The sequence below is a fragment of the Dermacentor variabilis genome, chromosome 5 (genome assembly GCF_050947875.1).
Source record: "Dermacentor variabilis isolate Ectoservices chromosome 5, ASM5094787v1, whole genome shotgun sequence".
In the NCBI taxonomy this organism is placed as follows: domain Eukaryota; kingdom Metazoa; phylum Arthropoda; class Arachnida; order Ixodida; family Ixodidae; genus Dermacentor; species Dermacentor variabilis.
In genome coordinates, this window is record NC_134572.1 from 15,609,272 (window position 1) to 15,628,874 (window position 19,603).

Sequence of the window (19,603 nt, forward strand, 5' to 3'; positions counted from 1 at the left end):
TCATTCTAAAAGCCCAAAGTATGGCCAGGGCATGTAGATTATTTTGTTAAACAGACGCATTCTTTGTAAAATCTGTTATAGCGGCACTCAAAATACTTCAAAAGCTGGCTAGGCCACATTGTCCCCTTTGTGATACAGGTAATTTTGCAATTAAGGTGCTCATGGAAATGGTGTTTTTATGTGCCATGTCTATCTAGACATGGCACATACAAATATAAGTCTAGATAAGACTAGCTAAATCAAGTATAGTACATCAGTGCAGGAATTTATGCCAAACTTTAATAGCTTCTACACACCCGTGTACTTCTGAAAACCTTCCTGTCAATTTTTGTATCAATGTTTTGGCACATTATAGTCACAACTGACTGCTGTAACAATACACCCTAAGTTATGAGAAATGTTTAACCTACATGCTTTAATAAGGATAGATAAATCTGTCTGCAGCTCACCATTGGGAATGTGTTGCAGTTCTCTGAGGCATATGGTCTTCCTGAGATTGACAGCACTTCATCAATCTGGGAAGCTTACTGATAACATTGATCCAGTTTTATCATAATGTTTTCATATGCATCTGCTGCATTCACGTGCTCCTATCATGTGCTTGGATCATGTGCTCGCACTGAGTGGTACTGGCAGTTGGGTGATGGTTTTCCAAGTAGCTGTTTACATACTAGAACACGCACCACGACATTAAACGGGTATTTTTCTTTTTTTCTTGCAGCTATACGCATAACTATAGGAACATTCTAAATGGCATTCTCAAGACTTAGATGTGTACAAGGAAAAGAAACGTGTCGGCATAATTCTGACCTATGTCATTAATTACTAACAAATCACAGAGCCATGTTCTGTGTAATTTCAGTACATGTGCTTCTCTACTATCTAATGCCTACGATACAGCTATTCTCAAAAAGTGATAGTGGGATGATTACTGCATGCTGATTAACATGTTCATGGGAATTTGTATTTAGGGTGCATTTTGTGGACCACTTGAATGGATTTCCTAAAAACCTTGGCACTAACTTTTGTGCATTGACACAATCATGTGGTGTCCTTATAGAGCAATGGCCTGTTCATTTAACTTTCCCTTTATAACCAGTAAATAATGTCAAAAGAAAAATCTAGAACTTAGCTAACTATCTTAAGATCCGTCAACCATGACTGTCATTTACTGAGTGGGGGTCGGGCAATATTTTTCTGCTACTTCCATCATGTTGCAATTTGCCTTGTACCGCTGGGATTGAGTGGCATAGACACAAATTAGCATGCAGGCCATCATTTTTGACAGTTATGACTAGAGCTTGTAAGCTGCATGCTGCACTTCAGAGATCAATATCAGTGCTCCTCATCTCTCTTTTTCTCCAGTGATGACAAAAGTGGCATCAAGTTGTCCCTGAACAGGGTGTTCGCAGACGATCGGTGGTCCAAGAACAGGATTGTCACCAGCTTCGACTGGTCTTCACAGGTGCTCTTTGTCATGGCTCTCTTTTATGCCTTAGTGCCAAGTGAGTTGCTTAGAAGAAACATTGTTTGTTTCGTCAGTGCCTAAAGCTAACCTTATGCATTTGTCATGTGTTCGCTTTTTATTTTCTTATTGCAGTAAGTTTAAAATGTTTAAGATTTTGGCTGCTACATTTCAGGCTGCTGCACAACATTTTGTGTTTCTTAGGTATTCCCAAGTAAACTTTCACTGTACAATTAGAATGCAGTTAAACCTCGATTAACCCTTTGAGGGTAGATTTTTTTTTATTGCAGATTCCAATTCTCCTTAGAAAGTTATTTCGAAAAAAATTTACCGTAATTTTTTCTAAGGTGACCGTAAAGTGAGAAAAAATATTTTGCGTTGGTATATATGTACTCTTCATTCATGAACAGCAACAATAAAAAAAAGAAATAAACCCATAAGAATTGAAAATTTTATGCATTGTTATAGTTCAAGGCTTCGAAAATGCGCACACGAGAATATTTCGCAAGACTCGTATGTTCCTGTTCTTACACTAATATGTACATCCATAGCGTAATCGAACTGTGTAGGTGTGTGCTTTTAAGAAAACTGTGTGGTTGTGTGCCCATCAAAAAAGCAAAACGTGTGACAAACTTCCGCTAATCTTCATCTTATCGCCAACCAGAGGCAATTAGTTTTTGCAAGCCTCAAAAAAAAAAAAATGCATGCACGGCGGCATCCTTCCTATGTGCACCCCTGTGAGCACTAAACGAGCAAGAAACAAGTCTTCGCCCTTTGAGCAATTAGTAATGAGATAGCCATCAGTTTTGCAAGCACAAGAAGCTAAAACCACTCGCGGAACAAAACCTAAGCCGCCTCCCGCGTGCGCGCGCCAATGCGCGAGTGGTAATATATAGATGCGCGGGAGCAAACTAGCGCGAAATCAAACCATGCAACGGAAAGTGAGAGAGGGAGGCGCGCGACAAAAATGCCCTGTATTCCCACATAGTGGCAGCACATCACAGAAAAGAAAAAGTTAGGAAATTGGCGCGCTTTCTAAATGTACAGACGGCGCCGTAGATATACAGCATCAACCATTTTGGAGTTCGTTCGCGGCGCCATATATTTACGTCATTGACCCTCAAAGGGTTAACAAAGTTGTAAAATTGGCAATTTGCTTCGTTATGTCGGAATTCAATCGGATTGAAATTTGACCTTTTATGCAAAATAAGTACAGTCGCAGTTTTAGTAGGCGATAATCCCTGTTGCAGGCAGCGTGATGTGGGCATCACATTTCGCTTCTGGCATCCCGTGTGGTCCACCAGCTCGATTTCGTTTAGATTTCCTGTTGCCCTCTTAAACACCATGCAGTATAAAAACAACAAAACGCGTCTTGGACCCCCCAGAGCACCACCAGCTCAACGCTCCTCAGTGTCTGGTGCAGCAACGATCCGAGCAACGCTTTGCATTACATAGGTGTCAACAATAGTAGAGTCTGTGGAAATTTTTTGGTTACATCGAATCGTATGTATTCCGGTTAGTATGTCTTTTCTAGCATTTTTTTCAAAAACTTATGAACAAGGTTTACTGCATCCTAAGCTTGCAGGTGGCACTTTTTTGTGTAGACAGCATTTTTTTGTGTGAGGTATGGGATTACTTGGAACTTTAACCAAGGAATTAAGGTGAAAGACTATTCTTCATAAAGTATTTCAATATATGTAATGGTCTGTAAAACTTACTGTGTTCTGTTTCCTCTACATTATTAATGTAGGTGTACCAAGATTATAATAGTAGAACTATGAAGAGTGGGGGTGGAAGTTTTTTTTTAGCTCTGAAGAATGTTTCAGTTTCTTTCTATTATTTTTTTTATAATTGATTTCCAATGTGTATTTGTAAATGGATGAAATATCAGAATATTAACTTTAAAAAAGAACACAATTTCAAAACTGGTTTCATACGATAACTGTGACTCCTCTACGTCATGGCATCCTTCAGAGATTCTAAATAAGTTGCATTACTTCAATAAACACTCTTGTTTGAATTTGGCCATTAATATTATGCTGCATGGGCACAAGTTCACCCGAAGCATGCCGGAACATCCACGGAGTGGTAATAGAGATTTAATACTCTGCAGTTTCCGGAGCTTCTCGTGGCATCATATGGGAACAACTACGACTCTCCGAATGACCCTGACGGCGTCTGCCTTGTATGGAACATGAAATTCAAGAAAACCACACCTGAGTATATCTTTCACTGTCAGGTGTGTATGTGTCGCATTCACAAATTGTTGTCAGTATACAGCCCTGTCATAGCCTGTATGCAGCTATTTGTGTTCGTTTTTTGCTATTTTTTTTTTTCCCTGGGCTGTTGTAGTTGGGGGAGCGGGCTATACGTGGGAGGCACAGTAATTAACCCAGAGCCCCCCACTATAATTTATCTCATAACCACTGTGTTTTTTTGAGATATTAAAGCCCATCAACCAGTCATTGTCCGTTTTTAAACATTTGCCATATCTCACAAATTCATGTACTCTCGTGGACTTGGTTGTTGAAGTAGCATTTTTATTCTGAAAGATACCCTTTACGCCATGGATGATCGTTGCTTTAGCGCCTGGGTTAAGTAATGTGCATGCTTCGTCATACTTAACCAAAACACACCTCAGTGCCTTTATGATTTTTTGCAGATGGTGCTGGAGATATTTGGTTTGGCGACTTGAATGTGCTAGCTTAATGTGCCTTCAAAGGATTTAGAAGCTCATGTGTTTTAATGTTAAGCTGATCGATATGCATCTCCGTTGTCCAGGTTAAGTCTGATGGCGACTGTACTGTGCATCTTTTCACTTTGCAGTCTGCAGTGGTGTCAGCATGCTTTGCCAAGTTCCACCCGAACCTCATCATTGGAGGCACCTATTCTGGCCAGATTGCACTTTGGGACAACCGGAATAACCGGCGAACGCCCGTTCAACGGAGTCCTCTTTCGGCCGCCGCACACACAGTAAGGATTGCCTGCGGCCCAGTGGAGCATGATCCTCTTGAGAGGCAACAATGCACTTAATCAGCAAGCCAGTGCCAGCATGCTGTGCAAGAAGCTTTGTAACTGGAGGAATGAATTGAAAGACCGAATCAAAGTGCATCAGTAGTATTAGAACACTGCATTTATGGAAAAGGTGGAAAGTCTAATGCCAAAAGACAGAAACCTAGCTCTACCTTTCCTTCTGCTCACTATAGCACTCCTATTTCATTTATCCTGTTCATATCAGTGCACTCACTTGCGTAATTTACATTATTTATTTATAATAATCTCGGGGAATATGGCGTTATAGGGGAAGGAGGAATTAAAGCAGGTTGGTAAAAGGCACTTAATATTCAACTGAATAGGAATACACTGTCTAGGAAAAGCAAATGTGCATAGCTAATGTTCAAAATATATGATAAATACTTCTATGTATGACACAGTTATCAAATTCACTTAATTTAACAATCTGTCTCAACATTAAACACTAGCGTGGCCGTGGGAAAATTGGTAGTTTTTGGGTAGTCTAGGAAATCTTTTTTTTTTCCTGCTACAGAAAACGCTTGCTCTTAAAATGTATGGTGTTAAATTGTAGACGAAAAAATTATCTTCCCAACGATATTAATTTTAAGCACCATATTTATTAAATATAATATGAAAAAATTATCAAAACAAAAAATTGACAAAAAACGAGGATTGATAAAAACATCACTGCTGCTTTGCACAAAATAAACATAAAAAAGATCATAAATACACGCAATTAAACCTGAGTATAATGAACTTCAGTATAACGAAATTCACGATATAACGAGCTATCTTACTTTTCATAACCCCTTGACCGTAGAACACCATGTATTTAGAACCTCAAGATAACGAAGTTTGTATGTGATTTCAATATAACAAAATTTCACTGCAGCTGCAAAGGGATGCTGTGACAATAAATGGAAACTTCCACCTACGCAGATGGTCAAATGATTGAATTACAAGGGGCTGCTTGCAAACATACCTCTCAGATCACACGTCACATCATGTTCCGTGCATACAAAGTCCAAGTGCAATAAGATCCTATTGCGCCCCGCGCACTGTGTGCTTTAGGTGCGAGTGAAAGTGTGCCAGGGTGAGACAAGAAAAAGGTGGTTTCACGAGCGCTGTGCACTTACCCCGCGAGCAAAGGAAAAGAGGGAGGGAGCCCACGGTAAAGCAGTCAAGCGCACGTGAGGGTGTGCATGCGGATAAGTTAGCATGCATCTCGATTTCTGGTGCTCGCGCGCACGCAGCCACGCACCCTGCTTTATAGGTAACATGCCACATGTGCAAAAAGTGGGAGTGTCAAGAAAGCGTGGCATCATGTAAACTGTTTTCTTGCAAGTTTAGTGCTGGAGTTTGCGTAATCTCAAGTTTCGATGACCCGTTGGAGCGAGAGGCAGACGAAGCATTTGCTCCACGCTGCCGGCGCTTTGCATCATTGCGTCGTCCCAGTGCGGGCGACGCTGTCAGGTGCGGGGGCGATCAGCGATGTACTTAATCGTAAAATCGATCGTAAAAGATCGATCAGCAATGTACTTAATTACATAAAAAGTCGAATTTTAATACAACGAAATTTCGACATAACGAAGCAAATTGCCAATTTTACCGACTTCCTTATATCGAGGTTTAACTGTATTACGAACACAAGGGCCATATGCAATAATCATGCAAATATAAGCTCTGTATGTAAAAAACTTTTAAATTCAAAGGAAAACATCAGCCCTAGTGCCTATCATGCCACCATGCGAAGCAGTTCCTCTGTATGGTGAAGCATAGGTTAGCTGCACATTTCACTAAAAAACATTTGCCTTCTCAACTTTTTTTTTTCTGTTTCAATTTATTATTCTTTAAATACAATTAATTGGTAATATACAGTATACAGATGAGGGTCCCAAAGTCAGACTGCAACGGGACCCTCGGTACCTTTCTTGTAGCACAGTTTAGTTTCTTTTCTTTTCTTTTTTTTTGACCCTGTGGTGCATTCCTAGAGAGAACTACAGGAGCGACTGTGGGGTCTGCAAGATGTGACTGATCATATCCCAGCAGCTGTTCAATTAGTTCCAGCCTGAATGTGAACTGGTTGAAGTGCAAACTTCTCGACAGTTCTAGTACTTCGGGATGCTGCTGACAATACTCGTCAAAGAGGGTACAGCTATATCGATACTGTGGAAAAACAAGGTCTTCCACCAACACACAAACTTCATAAGAACGTTGTAGGATCCAATGAGCTGGTCGGATTTATCCACTCCAAGCAAGCCCATATTGTATTTATCGATTAGCACCGGCTTCCTCACGGAAACTTCTGTCCACTTACTGTCTATTTTATTTCTTCTTTGTTAGCTGTGTACGCTGTTGACATCATGTTCGCAACCCGCCTATCTTTCCACTGCAGGTATAAAACATCATGCTCCCGCAGCCAGCGAACATCCTCTCTTTTTGCCTTCTTTTCCCACTGAGTGTCTTTGAGTTCACTTGGAAAGCCACTCTGACCTTATCGCATTGTCCTACACGCAAGTGTCTTGCCCTCCAATAAACATACAAAAAAATATGTGAATGTGTAGAAATAGTCCAAGAAAGTGATGTAGCCCTGACCAACATAGTTTTCACACAGCCACATCACAACATCGAAGGCCAAACACACTAGGTGCCTCAAGCCTTCCCGTATATACGCTGAACTGAACAGTGTGCGCCATTTCCGAATCTGCCAAAACCCATAATTTGTAACCTCATTTGATCACTTTGTCCCATATGTACTGGCGAATTCCGGGCCGACCTTCTGACTTCACCGTTCTCTCATTGACTGAGAGGTTCCGACGCAGTTGAAAAAATAGCGCAAATGTATCGTTGGTGTGCTCAAGCAGAGAAGATAAGCAGTGAAGTTCACTGCTTATGTGAAGTTCAATGAAGTTCAGACACAATCGGGAAGACAAGTAACGCCTAAAACCATTTTCTTGGCATCAAAGTGCCAGGAAAATTCCATTGTTATAACCGGGTTGCATGAAAAAATTGAAATATGAGGATGGCAGAGCTGATGAGAGAAAACTGTGGTGGGAGGGCCAGTCTCCCTCGCCACCACGTTCCTCTATCCGGGTGCTGATTGGGTTCACTTGTTTAACTGCTTCCTGTGCGCTCCGATCGCATGTAACAAGTCGCGGCTATCGGCGTTATAGAATGGCACCGCTATAACAACTGTATAGAAGGGTCACTGGTGGCAAGGGATATGTGAGCTCTGTCGAGGTGTCGCTTTGATGGCCCCAAAAGGAGCCTTTTAAAAATTGCAAGAAGGCTGCTACGGCAGCCTGTCAGCTTGAAAAATCCAGAAGAAATGCTGAGACGAGATCGTCACAAGCATCTCGCCACATACTTCTCACTGGTTTGCACGAGAAAACCCTATGTCCGTCAACCTTGCATGCTTTACATAAAGCTTGCTGACATCCTTCTCCAAGGCATCCAGGTACTCCACGTAGTGCAGCGGAAGTCCCTCGGGTTCAGTCCCTCTGGTTCGTCACGAAAACGAAGCCCCAGAGGGACTGAATCTGCTGCTGGGCCTCCTGTGAGTACAATGTTGAGGCAGCTTACCCTACCGCGTCGTCGCTATCTGATGCAAGCACATTCGCGACGATCGCCTCATCAGTTATATACACTTAGTTTTCAAATCTATAGCCATGTACTTTCTTTTCACCGTCAACGTCGTGCATTGCCGACGATCTGCGGGCAGATCAGCCATCTTCCCTTTCGGCAGCGAGTCAAACAAACTGCTGGTCAAACGAAGCTGAGCAATCATGTGGTCAGATAGAATTTCAATGCATCCAACAAAGACAAACGCGAGCCATTAAGCCCTTTGCAGAACTGCATGAACTGCGCCGATTGAGGAGCCAGCGAGCTACCTACATGTAAGCAATCGCAAGCAGTGCAGTTGGCGCGGCCCATTCGTGCTCAGAGGGGTGGAAAGGGGATGGGAGAGAGGCGCGCGGAGATGGCTGGAAATGAGCGCTCACTTTCCCGACATGTTCGTGCACGGCGTCTATTGGAGCAGCAGCCCATAGTACAGCGGCTCAAATTTCTCTTTTTTTTTTTCCCCTCCCTTTTCACGGATTTCACATTTAACTACCTTTTGGCTCAGCACCTAGCAGCCAGACGTCATAAATATGCATCCATGCATATTTATTTGTGCCGTTGCATATCTCCCTGATAATTGCGGCGGTGAAAAACAGGAAGAAAAAATCAATGGCTCTTACGAACCGCCACACGGCACTCCTGAGCACGATGCCAAGGTCCACTCCTAGCCGTCTTCATGTACGAAACTCCACTGTCTGCATGGCCACTGGCAAGTGGTCCTGCCCGAATGACGTCGACACCCTGCAGATAAGAACTGTGACCTTTAGAACACGACAGATACCCTTAGGTTGATGTGTGGCAGTGATGAAACAGTCCAAGAAAGTGGAGCTCACCGTTAAATGCCTGTTGGTGTATTAGGGTGGTTTGACGCACTTTCGCTGTGCATACAAGTCTCACAAATCGAAGTCGACTTGTGAGTTGGTGCTGCTACCATCATCCGTAAATTCAAGACCAGATGCTTCGGGATCCGTCAAAATTCATTGTTTTCATGGAGCAGCCGCACACAATGTCAATGCCATCATCAAAACTACGAGCTCTCGTCACCCCAACTACGAAGGTGCTTAAAAAATTCCTGCGCAGTGGAAAAAAGAAATGCAAAAGCGAAACTGATAAAATAGTTGCTCTTTAACCTATTAGATGGCGCTAGCTGTGCAGAAGTGCTTGGAGAGTGCCAGAATTAACATTCGTAACCATCGATAACGTGCTATCGAGGAGAATAGGTGTGGTCACAAAAGTGTTAAAGCTATGCTGCCAAACTGTTTTGTTGTGAAATGAACTATTGCACTCTTTTTTAGATCCACAATCATCACTATAGAGTACAATTGCGGTGATGCAATCATACCCTATACGAATGTCGAGATGATACAAATTTTTCAAAAGTACCAGCCCAAGTCGATTAGTTTACAACGTCCTGAATTTCTAACCTTGCGAACCGCTTTTCAAGCCACAGTGGATGATACGAACAGTTGAGCCAAGACACTGGCTGTTGTTGGACCGGCACATTGGCCACGCTGATACCCGGGTTGCATTCCTGTTGCCAGGGCAAGCTGCTTCACTCCCTCTTTACTTCATCCCTGCACAGGCAGCGAAAGACGCCAGAGAAACAGAGCGCACTGCCCAGCCAGAACAAGAATGAATTGAATTCTAGAGTGTTACTTGCCAAAACCAAGATTTGATTATGGGCCATGCCCTAGTGGAGGACTCCGGAATAATTTTGACCACTAGGGGATCTTTAACATGCTCCCAATGCACAGGACACGGGCGTTCTTGCATTTTGCCTCCATCGAAATGTGGCCGCCGCAGGGATTGCATCCTGCAAACTCGTGCTTGGCAGTGCAACACCATAACGGCTAAGCCACCGCAGCAAGTCGAAGTGCCTGAAGGAGGTGCCACGCAGTGTGGCACCATCTCTTGAGGCGACACAAAACCCATGCCGTGGAACTCGCGGGCCGCTGGCGTTCAGCACTCAGCGCCAAAATATGACAATGAAGTGTCTGGTGCTTTGTATCTGCCTTTTGAACGTCACTATTGGAAATGACAGATAAAACTTCAGCGTACTAGAAGTTACAGCTTGCGTGATATTGTGAACAAACATTAGAAAGGACTCTGAAGCAATACAGTCGCCGTCCAATAAATCGGACGCCGACAATCCTGACATGCTCGGTAATTCGGATAGCTTCACAGAACCGCCAATGGGACCATGGATTTAATGTGTAAAGACAACCAATATTTCAAATAGCCGCCAGTTCTACATTCGATTATCCATACTCTGTCCTTGGCTGTAACGTATACCAACTCTGCTGCCATTATCTTCTCTGGCAACCTCGACAAGACATCAAGTATGGCCTCAGAGATTACATGCTAGACAGTAATCTCTGAGGCCTTGCCTTGGTCTCCCGCCATACACCTGTGAGATTTAACTGCAACTACCAATTTTGGCAGCTGTGCCTGAATTGGAAGGTCGCATCAACATCGCAATCATCACATCCTTTTCCGGCACCCTTGCGCATGGCCTGCTATCGCCATTCTGTTTGTCGAGTTTGCCTTGCGAACAGCGTTCTGGCATGCTATGCTCGTTTCTTTAGTTTGCGTTCCAGACAGCTCTCTGTTGGCTCCAAGAAGCCTTTCTTGGGAAGTTGTACATAGGCCACGTCATATGGCACCAGTGGTGCCCTCACAGTCCGGATGAGCCCGACTCTGCAACACAAGAGGCTGAACTGCCGCCTACCACAATGAGATAAAATGTGGGCATCATTGATGACCTGCTAGGCTGCGGTGTGCCGATTCCTGTCAATGTAAGATTTGAATACTTTGCAGATGTCGACAGCACGGTTTTGTCATGTGCCAAACTGAACAACGACGAAATAACTGAGCAAGTTCTCCCACCGTCAAACAGTGACTGTGACTCAGATGACGATGTACTGTGTGCTCCGGAGCCTTCCACAAGAGGATCTGACTCAAGCCTTTGCAATCCTTGCGTCGGCGTACAATGAAACTCAAAACTGGCAGAAATACAGTTGGACTTGGTTGCACCTAAGCGGAAGTGCATGCAACAATGCATAGATCACTTGTTCGTGCACAGGGGACTTAAAACATAAATAAAGTGATCTTTTTCTGACATTCGACTTTTCGGACTTATTTACGTCCCCCGTGGAGTCCGAATTATCGGTCATCGACTGTACTTGTGTAACTTGTTTGGGCAGTAACTAGCACATGTAATGCAGCCCTGTGCAAAGGGTTGAAGGCCAGTGACCAAATTTTTTGAAGTTTCGACTGGTTACCTGGATGGTCTCGTTTTGTTCACGCAACTTGCCTGAATGTTTATGTTTGAGTGCCCGGATAACGGCTCTGGCTTTTGGCTCAAGGTCACTTGAAGGTCACTGACAATGGGAGCTAAAAGCATTTCATGCTTAAAGGGACCCTGAAACGATTTTGACGATTTTCTACAAACATACTGAGTCGTTAGAGTAGGTCCTTCCGATCATTGACACATCTAAGTGCTCTGCGTAAAGCATGTAATTTATTATAAGGTTCTAAAAATGCACATCGCTGCCGATTGCAACGCACTGCTCGGCGGAATTTTAAGCCGCCCCTACCCATATGACGGAAATCACCCATATGACGTCAGTGGGGCGAGCTATCCGATTTACTGACCAGGGCGCGTGATCGATAATTTTTCCAACTTTATGGTAAACAAATGATGTTCATAATTGTTGGAATTTTAGTTCATTTGTTTTTATAAAAAGAAAGTAACATAAAGAGAATGCACAAGAACAACTTTTCAGTACTTTTAAGCACTTCTGACACACAGTAAGTGTCGTCTGTTTGTGTTACAACGTACTCCATTTTGACGAGAGCTCCGCGGTCAGAGTTGGTCTGTCTTTTCGCGAGCACTATGATTCGACTTTGTTGCCTTTTGGACTGTAAACGTAGTGACTGGTAATATGTCAAGGTGCGACATCGTGTCCCTCTGCAAGGCAGCATACGATCGTACTGGCTGCTGCGCATCGGACTGCCGCTATCCGATCGGTGCCAGGATTTGCGCGTTTGTGTCCGTCACTTTAACCAGAAGATTACTAATGCAATAGCGTTTTGCGAGTCTGGCATTAGGGCAAACGCAAGCGCAAGGGGACAGGGTCTGGCCGCTTGACTGTGCCATAATGGGATGAGCAGCAGCGCAAATGTGAATGGTCTGCACGGTGCAGCCACTGTAAGCCAAAGTTCCTTCGTCAGCTTGAGTTTATACCTCCAGCCACTTGCCGAAATGACCAGCTTGCCTGTGGTTCCCGGAATACCAGACACGTTCGGCACTACGACAGAATGCTCGCAAGGCACGCTGCTGCAATAGCTCTCGCTTGAGGTCGACAGCCAAGCAGCTAGCGGAGAGGTTTCGCGCGGGCGGGGTCGGGCTCCAAAACAACTGGAAGTGGACGATGTGACGTTGCCTCGTGATGCAGAACCAGTGAAGGCGGAGCTTAGCTCGATCACTCGGCGAATGAGTTGAGGAGGAAAAGCATGGCTAGGGAGGAGGGTAACTTCTAATCGCTTGTAGCTCCATTAACTCGTAACGCTTCATTTAAATTGTGGTGCGAATGTTCTACTTTAGCTGTAGCCTACGCGTCTACAAAATTTGCCCGAACCGTTTCCGGGGGCCTTTAAAACTTGAGATAACCTGGCGGATCTTGAAATTTCAGCCTCAGAATACGCGAAATTTACAGCTCGCCGCTGCCAAAATGTGCGCGAAGCAAGCATGCCAGTAATCCAAATTCTAGTCAGCCAGTAGGAGCACTCCCTGTGCGCCACGTGACTGCAGTAATGAATCTTGATGCTAGTTTTCCTTTACGCACTGGCTTTTGTTGCTTTTATTTCTGCATGACAAAGTACGGTGCTGTGTCTATCTGGATCTCCAATCTCTCCTGTTTAGGCGATACCAAGATGCGACACTCATCATCATCATCATCAGCCTGTTTTATGTCCTTTGCAGGACGAAGGCTCCAATTATCCGTGTCCTGTGCCAACCGCTTCCAACTAGCACCTGCAAATTTCCTAATTTCATCGCTCCCCCTTGTCTTTTGCCATCCTCAACTGCGTTTCCCTTCTCTTGGTACCCATTCTGTCACCTTAATGGTCCAACGGTTATCTAACTGGCACATTACATGACCTGTCCAGCTCCATTTTTTTTCTCTTAAGAGGAAGCTTTAGCTTGGGCCCAACTCAGACTTGGCCTATTCAAATACATGTAAAACACAAAAACGTTTTTCTGAAATAACCTCTGAACCGATTTTAATGAAATTTGTTGCATTTGAGAGAGAAAGCTAAATTCTAGTGACTGTTGGTAACGGAATTTCGATTCAGGTCTTTCATTTTGTTAAAGATTTGAAATTTTTGACAGTTTGAAAAAAGAAGCACGAAGTCTACAAATTCTTAGCTCTGCATCAAGAACAGATATTGCGGTTCTATAAACGGCATCCATTAGATCATTCAAAGCGGACAAATTTGATATGTCATTTTACGTCTTACGTGAATTTGTTACGTTGGTTACAAGGGTTCTGCAAAAGCTGTATTTCCGTATTACTAAATTTTTTTATATTCATGTGTAACATATCAATTTTGTCCGCTTTAGATGTGCTATTGCACTAATTGTACACCTTCCTTTTCAATGATAATGGTAAGCTTCCAGTCAGAAGCAGGCAGTGTCTGCCGTATGCGATCCAACACATTTTTATTCTATGAATCTCCTTCACAGACTAGAGGTTGACTGGTGATCTTGAACTCTTGTTCCCTTGCCCGGCTATCGATCATCATTTTTGTCTTCTGCATATTAATCTTCAACCCCACTCTCACACTCTCTCTGTTAAGGTCCTCAATCATTTGTTGTAATCCGTCTGCATTGTTGCTGAATAGAACAATGTCATCGGCAAACTGAAGGTTGCCGAGATATTCGCCGTCAATCCTTACTCCTAAGCATTCCCAATTTAATAGCTTGAATGCCTCTTCCAAGTATGCAGTGAATAACTTGGAGAGATTGTCTCCCCCTGTCTGACCCCTTTCTTTATAGGTATCTTTCTGCTTTTCTTGTGTAGTATTAAGGTAGTTGTGGAACCTCTGTAGATATTAAAGCATAAGCCTTTAGTGGCTCATGAGTGTCCGGGCGCAATCTGTGGTGGATGCCGGAAAGCGGTGATAACTGGCGAGGGGAGCAAGGAGAGGAGGCGCCATGCCAGTAGCGCTGCGCGAGTGGGTGCTTGGGAGAGCGCGGACATGCATGTGGGAGTGCATGCACATCAGCGACAAATGTTGCAGCCATATGGCTGTGATTGCATCCATGCTCGTGGCCACGGCGGCATACATTCGCAGAATAGTTCAGACAACAGCAACAGAGGCAGTCATAGATAGGCTTTTGCCTATTACAGTTTAGCTCAGCAAAGTGCCCATAGATTTTTTTTTCTAAGGTATTTACATAAGCGGTCTGTACTCCTTGATTACATAATGCCTCTATCACTGCTGATATCTCTACTGAATCAAATGCCTTTTTGTAATCTACGAAAACCACATAAGAGGCCTAATGTACTATACGGATTTCTCTATAACCTGATTAATGACATAGATGTGATCTATTGTAGAGTATCCCTTCCTGAAGCCAGCCTGTTCCCTTGTTTGGCTACGTCAAAAGAAAGCCCAATTTTCTACCCAAATTGAGGACAACACACCAAAAAAGTGAAATTTGCCAAAATTATGCTGTGTGTTTCTTGCATATATTTTATCATTATATGAAGGAAAGCCTTAGGATTGTGGGGGGGGGGGGGGGGGGGGAGATTAAAATATCCTAAATTTTGAACAAGTCAGCCATTTCATTGCAGCATCCCCCTTTAATTTACCAATTTTTTTACATTTTTCGGTGGTACAAATTTTTTTCGCTGACCCAAGAGATTCATACCATCGAGATTCTACTGTAATTTTAATTTGCAACTAATCTATGAAGGTAAATGCCATAAAGGTTTCGTGTTATCTGTTTTCAGTCCTGTACAGCTCAGTGCTTTTCTTTGTCAGCATTGGAGGTAAAAGCTGTTTTTCATTTTACTGAGTGTTGCATAAATAGCAGTGCCAAGTGTGCATAACACTTGCGGCAAATCCACTGGCTTTTGGCACTCAAATTTCATGTTGAGGTAGCATTGTGCAGTGGGTTCAGTTGACAGCTACTTTTTTATGAGCTGGGCATCATTACTTATCTGTTTCATTCACAATAAATCTGAAGTCAGTGTTGTTTGGTGCGACACCACTCAAAACATATCTTCTGCTGCAGTGGAACAGTGACGCCATCTGTCACAGCTACAGCGGGCACCATGTGTTTGCTACAAGACCTCATAGATTGCTCCATCATTTTGTTGCATCATAATCAACATTTTGTAGGGGCATTACCTACTTCGGATAGTTGAGGACGAAAATAGGAAGTAATGCCTGCTAATGTGGCATCAAACTGGACGCACTGCAATGTGCTACCTAGGAAAAAAATTTAACACAAACGAGCCAGTAGTTTAGTTGCAACAGTTGTGTACACTTGGTGCTCCTTTTAGGCTGTGCTCGGTACAGGTGGCTGCACTTGATGATGTAAATTAAAGGAAATGCTGGTCAAAACTTTGCCACTGTTGCTTGTTTTCTTCTTTTTGCTTGCTGGCCTAAACATAATGGCAGTGGCCTAATGATCATTGCCTGTAACTCTGCTTGCAGCACCCTGTCTATTGCGTCCAAGTAGTCGGTACACAGAACGCGCACAACCTCGTCAGCGTATCCACAGATGGCAAGTTCTGTACCTGGAGCCTTGACATGCTGTCAGCACCGCAGGTCAGTGGACTTTGTTCAGAGATTCTCATGCCCGCAGAAGCCCTCACTCATTCACAGCCCACAACAACAATCCTGAATGTATAGGATATCACACAGGCATAACTACCATTGTCTTAGCACTATGGCCAGAAGTTCTGACGTAGGATGGTGATAACGCACATCTCTGTCAGACCTTCATTAAAAAAGCTCATTAAAAAGATATGATATTGTTATGTTACAGAAGTCACATATAGATATGTATTTACAATATTCATAAGAGGGACAATGATCCATAAACAACATGGCTGTCGAGATCGATTTCACCCTTATACGTCAAATCGTCTTCTTCTGCATGGCACCAGTCTTGGTTGCGCCATAACATAACCCCCGCTTGTAAATGTGCCGTCTCAGCGCTAACTATAAGGGAGCTGAACCTGCAGCGAAGTAAGCCTTCAGCCTGGACACATGCACGACGTCCGTGAGTCTGGCGGAGCGATCTTGTAGTTGACATCACCAAGCTGACGCAATATCACATAGGGTCCTGTGTAGAGCAGCGACATGGTGTCCATAGGAAGGACAATGTAGCCAGGAGGAAATCAAACGTCCCAATGTCAGCTGTCGTACCGGATCTTCTACGTGGCCTGAAGTGAGCCGGGAACCGGCAATCTGCTGCGCCCTGCTTCACCCAGGCCAAGACGTCTTGATCATATTCAGTAGGAGTGTTCATTGTGGAAGGAAGCAGTGTGTCAAAGGGCAAAGAAGGGTTGCGGCCAAGCAGAAGGTAAAAGGTTGAAAACCCAGCGGTCTCGTGACGGGATGAATTATAGGCGAAGGTTATGAAGAGTAACGTATTGTCCCAGTCACTGTGGTCATTGGAAACCTACATAGACAGCATTTCTGTCCACGTGCGATGTAGCCGCTCCGTCAATCCGTTTGTCTGCAGGTGGTAAGTGGTGGAAAGCTTGTGCTCGGCAGAACAGGAACAAAGTAGGTGTTCAACTACTCGGGACAAGAAGGTGTGGCCGCATCAGTGAGGAGGTGCTGGGGTGTATCGTGATGCAGAATGACATCATGTAAAAGGTGTGGGGGCCTCTCACCCCCGTACTCTTGGGACAAAGGAACGACACTACACACTAGTGCAAACAATCACAAGGGCATTTATTGCACCTTTCATAGATCAGTGCCTGCTAGCCGAGTTGCTATCCACAAAACATGCCGATGGGCGCGCGACAAATCTAGAAGTCTGACTCACCGCGACCGGAAGCGAGCGAATATGTTGGCCCCATGCTGGATCCCAACGCCTGGTCCTTCGCGTGTATGGTCACGCGAATCGTGGCGCGTTCGAAGGCGGCCACGCGAGGCGGTCTCGCAGAAGCATGGGTCGCCGCGCGCGCGCGGGAAGTCCACGCCGCACGCCGACCCGCCGGGGAAGAGGGTCGCTCCATGCGCGGCACGGCACGTCCGTGCTGCTTGCTGTCTCGACCCCCAAGAGAGACAGAGCGCCTTGTCTCCCGGCGCCCGAGTAACCCCGCAGCAGCGCGACGCTCGCGCCATCTCTCGCACTGCGCTTGTACCACTCCAACCGCCGCGGGCGCCAGGCCACGCGGCAGGTGAAGCTCCCCTGCAGTAGACGAGCCATGCGGGAAAACTAGATCTCAGGGGAGGCGTGAGAGTCACGCATCCCCACATCCCCCCAACCTTAAATCACTACATATTCCGGCGAGACATGTGACACAGTCTAACATCAAACTGTGCTTCGCAAACAAGGTAGAACATTAAACAGTGATCTCGCCGAAGAAATGTCCACACTGTCCATAGCATGCGAGCCGACATTGTCCTTGGGTGCACCGCCGGCGTCCGCCGGTCACAGCGGCAGCTTTGCAGACTCGACGGCACAATGCCAGGCCAGGACTCCGGAGACGACGACGCAGTGGTCGGTACGAACAAGCGTCGCTCGCGCCGACGCGCCCTGCTGGGAAGAGCCGCCGTAGCTGTCGGTGACCGCCGGCTCATTGGTCCGCCGCCGAGGGTTGTGAACGGGATACAGGAGGCCGCCGAAGTCGCTGCGCCGAACTGGCCACAGCATCACCATCGCCCGGGGTGACTCAATCGTAGTCCGGGGCAGCAGCGCAAACGATGTGCAGGTGACAGCAAGCCAGGGGTGACTCCAATCACGCTGCGTACATTCAACACACTCGGCAAACACTAAAGTAGTGCTAGGGAGAGGAATTACGCATGCGCATCGCCCACGTGGCACGATGTTCAACTCGGCCAGCAAAAGATCAGGCAGCTACTAAGATGCTAAGTTCACGTGAACGAAGCTCGCTTTCTTGAGTCGAACGAGTAATTTCAATTCGTGCGAGGCTAACTAGAATGAGGGAAGCAACTTGCAACACCTCAACGCCACGGTCCACCAGGTTGTGTCCCTCCACGTGCGACAGGCAGCTTCGTAAAGCCTTAGGCCTAAATCGTCGCTACCCTGACAACAACCGGCATCCAAAAACAACACCCAAAATGGGCGCAAAACAGGCAGCCGCGAGGAGACGTTAGCTCTGTGAGGTGGTCCTACTCCGCTCGGTGCACGCAGCATCCGAGTTGACGGCGCCCACCGTCCCAGACGGTGTCGGAGCGACCGGTGCCAGGCCGCAATACCAGTCAGCCCGTAGTGGCACCCGTGGCCCGCGGCCACCCGGCTCCCAGAGCCGCGACTTCATCAGAGTCAAAGAGATAGGAGAAGCTATTTACATGAGAAATTCGGACCACCCACGAGGCTTCCGTACTCACTCGCTTCAGGCTTGCCATTGCTCCGCGGGCGCTGAGCCTCGCTCTCCCAGGATGCAGACCACGTGGCTCTCGTACCGACGAATGCCAGTAAAAAAAAAACACTTGCGAAAAGGTTTAGCACGTTGATATGTTCAAACACACTACAGCCACCATCACCTCGCTCAAGAAAGCACGCCGCCGACGCTAGCGATCAAATTCACGCTAGGCCTACGCTTCGGTTCAAACAAAGGTCTCGAACGAAGCAAAACTGTTAAAACTATCGTCCGATGCCCCAAGAGCCCCACGTTGGGCGCCAGATTTGGGGGCCTCTCACCCCCGTACTCTTGGGACAAAGGAACGACAGTACACACTAGTGCAAACAATCACAAGGGCATTTATTGCACCTTTCATAGATCAGTGCCTGCTAGCCGAGTTGCTATCTACAAAACATGCCGATGGGCGCGCGACAAATCTAGAAGTCTGACTCACCGCGACCGGAAGCGAGCGAATATGTTCGCCCCATGCTGGATCCCAACGCCTGGTCCTTCGCGTGTATGGTCACGCGAATCGTGGCGCGTTCGAAGGCGGCCACGCGAGGCGGTCTCGCAGAAGCATGGGTCGCCGCGCGCTCGCGCAGGAAGTTTACGCCGCGCACCGACCCGCCGGGGAAGAGGGTCGCTCCACGCGCGGCACGGCACATCCGTGCTGCTTGCTGTCTCGACCCCCAAGAGAGACAGAGCGCCTTGTCTCCTGGCGCCCGAGTAACCCCGCAGCGGCGCGACGCTCGCGCCATCTCTCGCACCGCGCTTGTACCACTCCAACCGCCGCGGGCGCCAGGCCACGCGGCGGGCGAAGCCGCCCTGCAGGAGACGAGCCATGCGGGAAAACTAGATCTCAGGGGAAGCGTGAGAGTCACGC

At 45.9% G+C, this 19,603-nt stretch overlaps 1 protein-coding gene across 40 annotated transcripts in view; it reads left to right on the plus strand.

The window, feature by feature from the left end:
• LOC142582290 (cytoplasmic dynein 1 intermediate chain 1-like) overlaps window positions 1-19,603 on the plus strand; it is a 102,764-nt gene that overhangs the window by 50,170 nt on the left and 32,991 nt on the right. For all 40 annotated transcript variants that reach the window (XM_075691800.1, XM_075691803.1, XM_075691804.1 and 37 more), the window contains 4 exons: window positions 1,366-1,465; window positions 3,579-3,704; window positions 4,292-4,438; window positions 15,830-15,943. In XM_075691800.1, coding sequence (XP_075547915.1) covers window positions 1,366-1,465; window positions 3,579-3,704; window positions 4,292-4,438; window positions 15,830-15,943 — 487 coding nt within the window. The remainder of the gene's footprint in view (window positions 1-1,365; window positions 1,466-3,578; window positions 3,705-4,291; window positions 4,439-15,829; window positions 15,944-19,603) is intronic.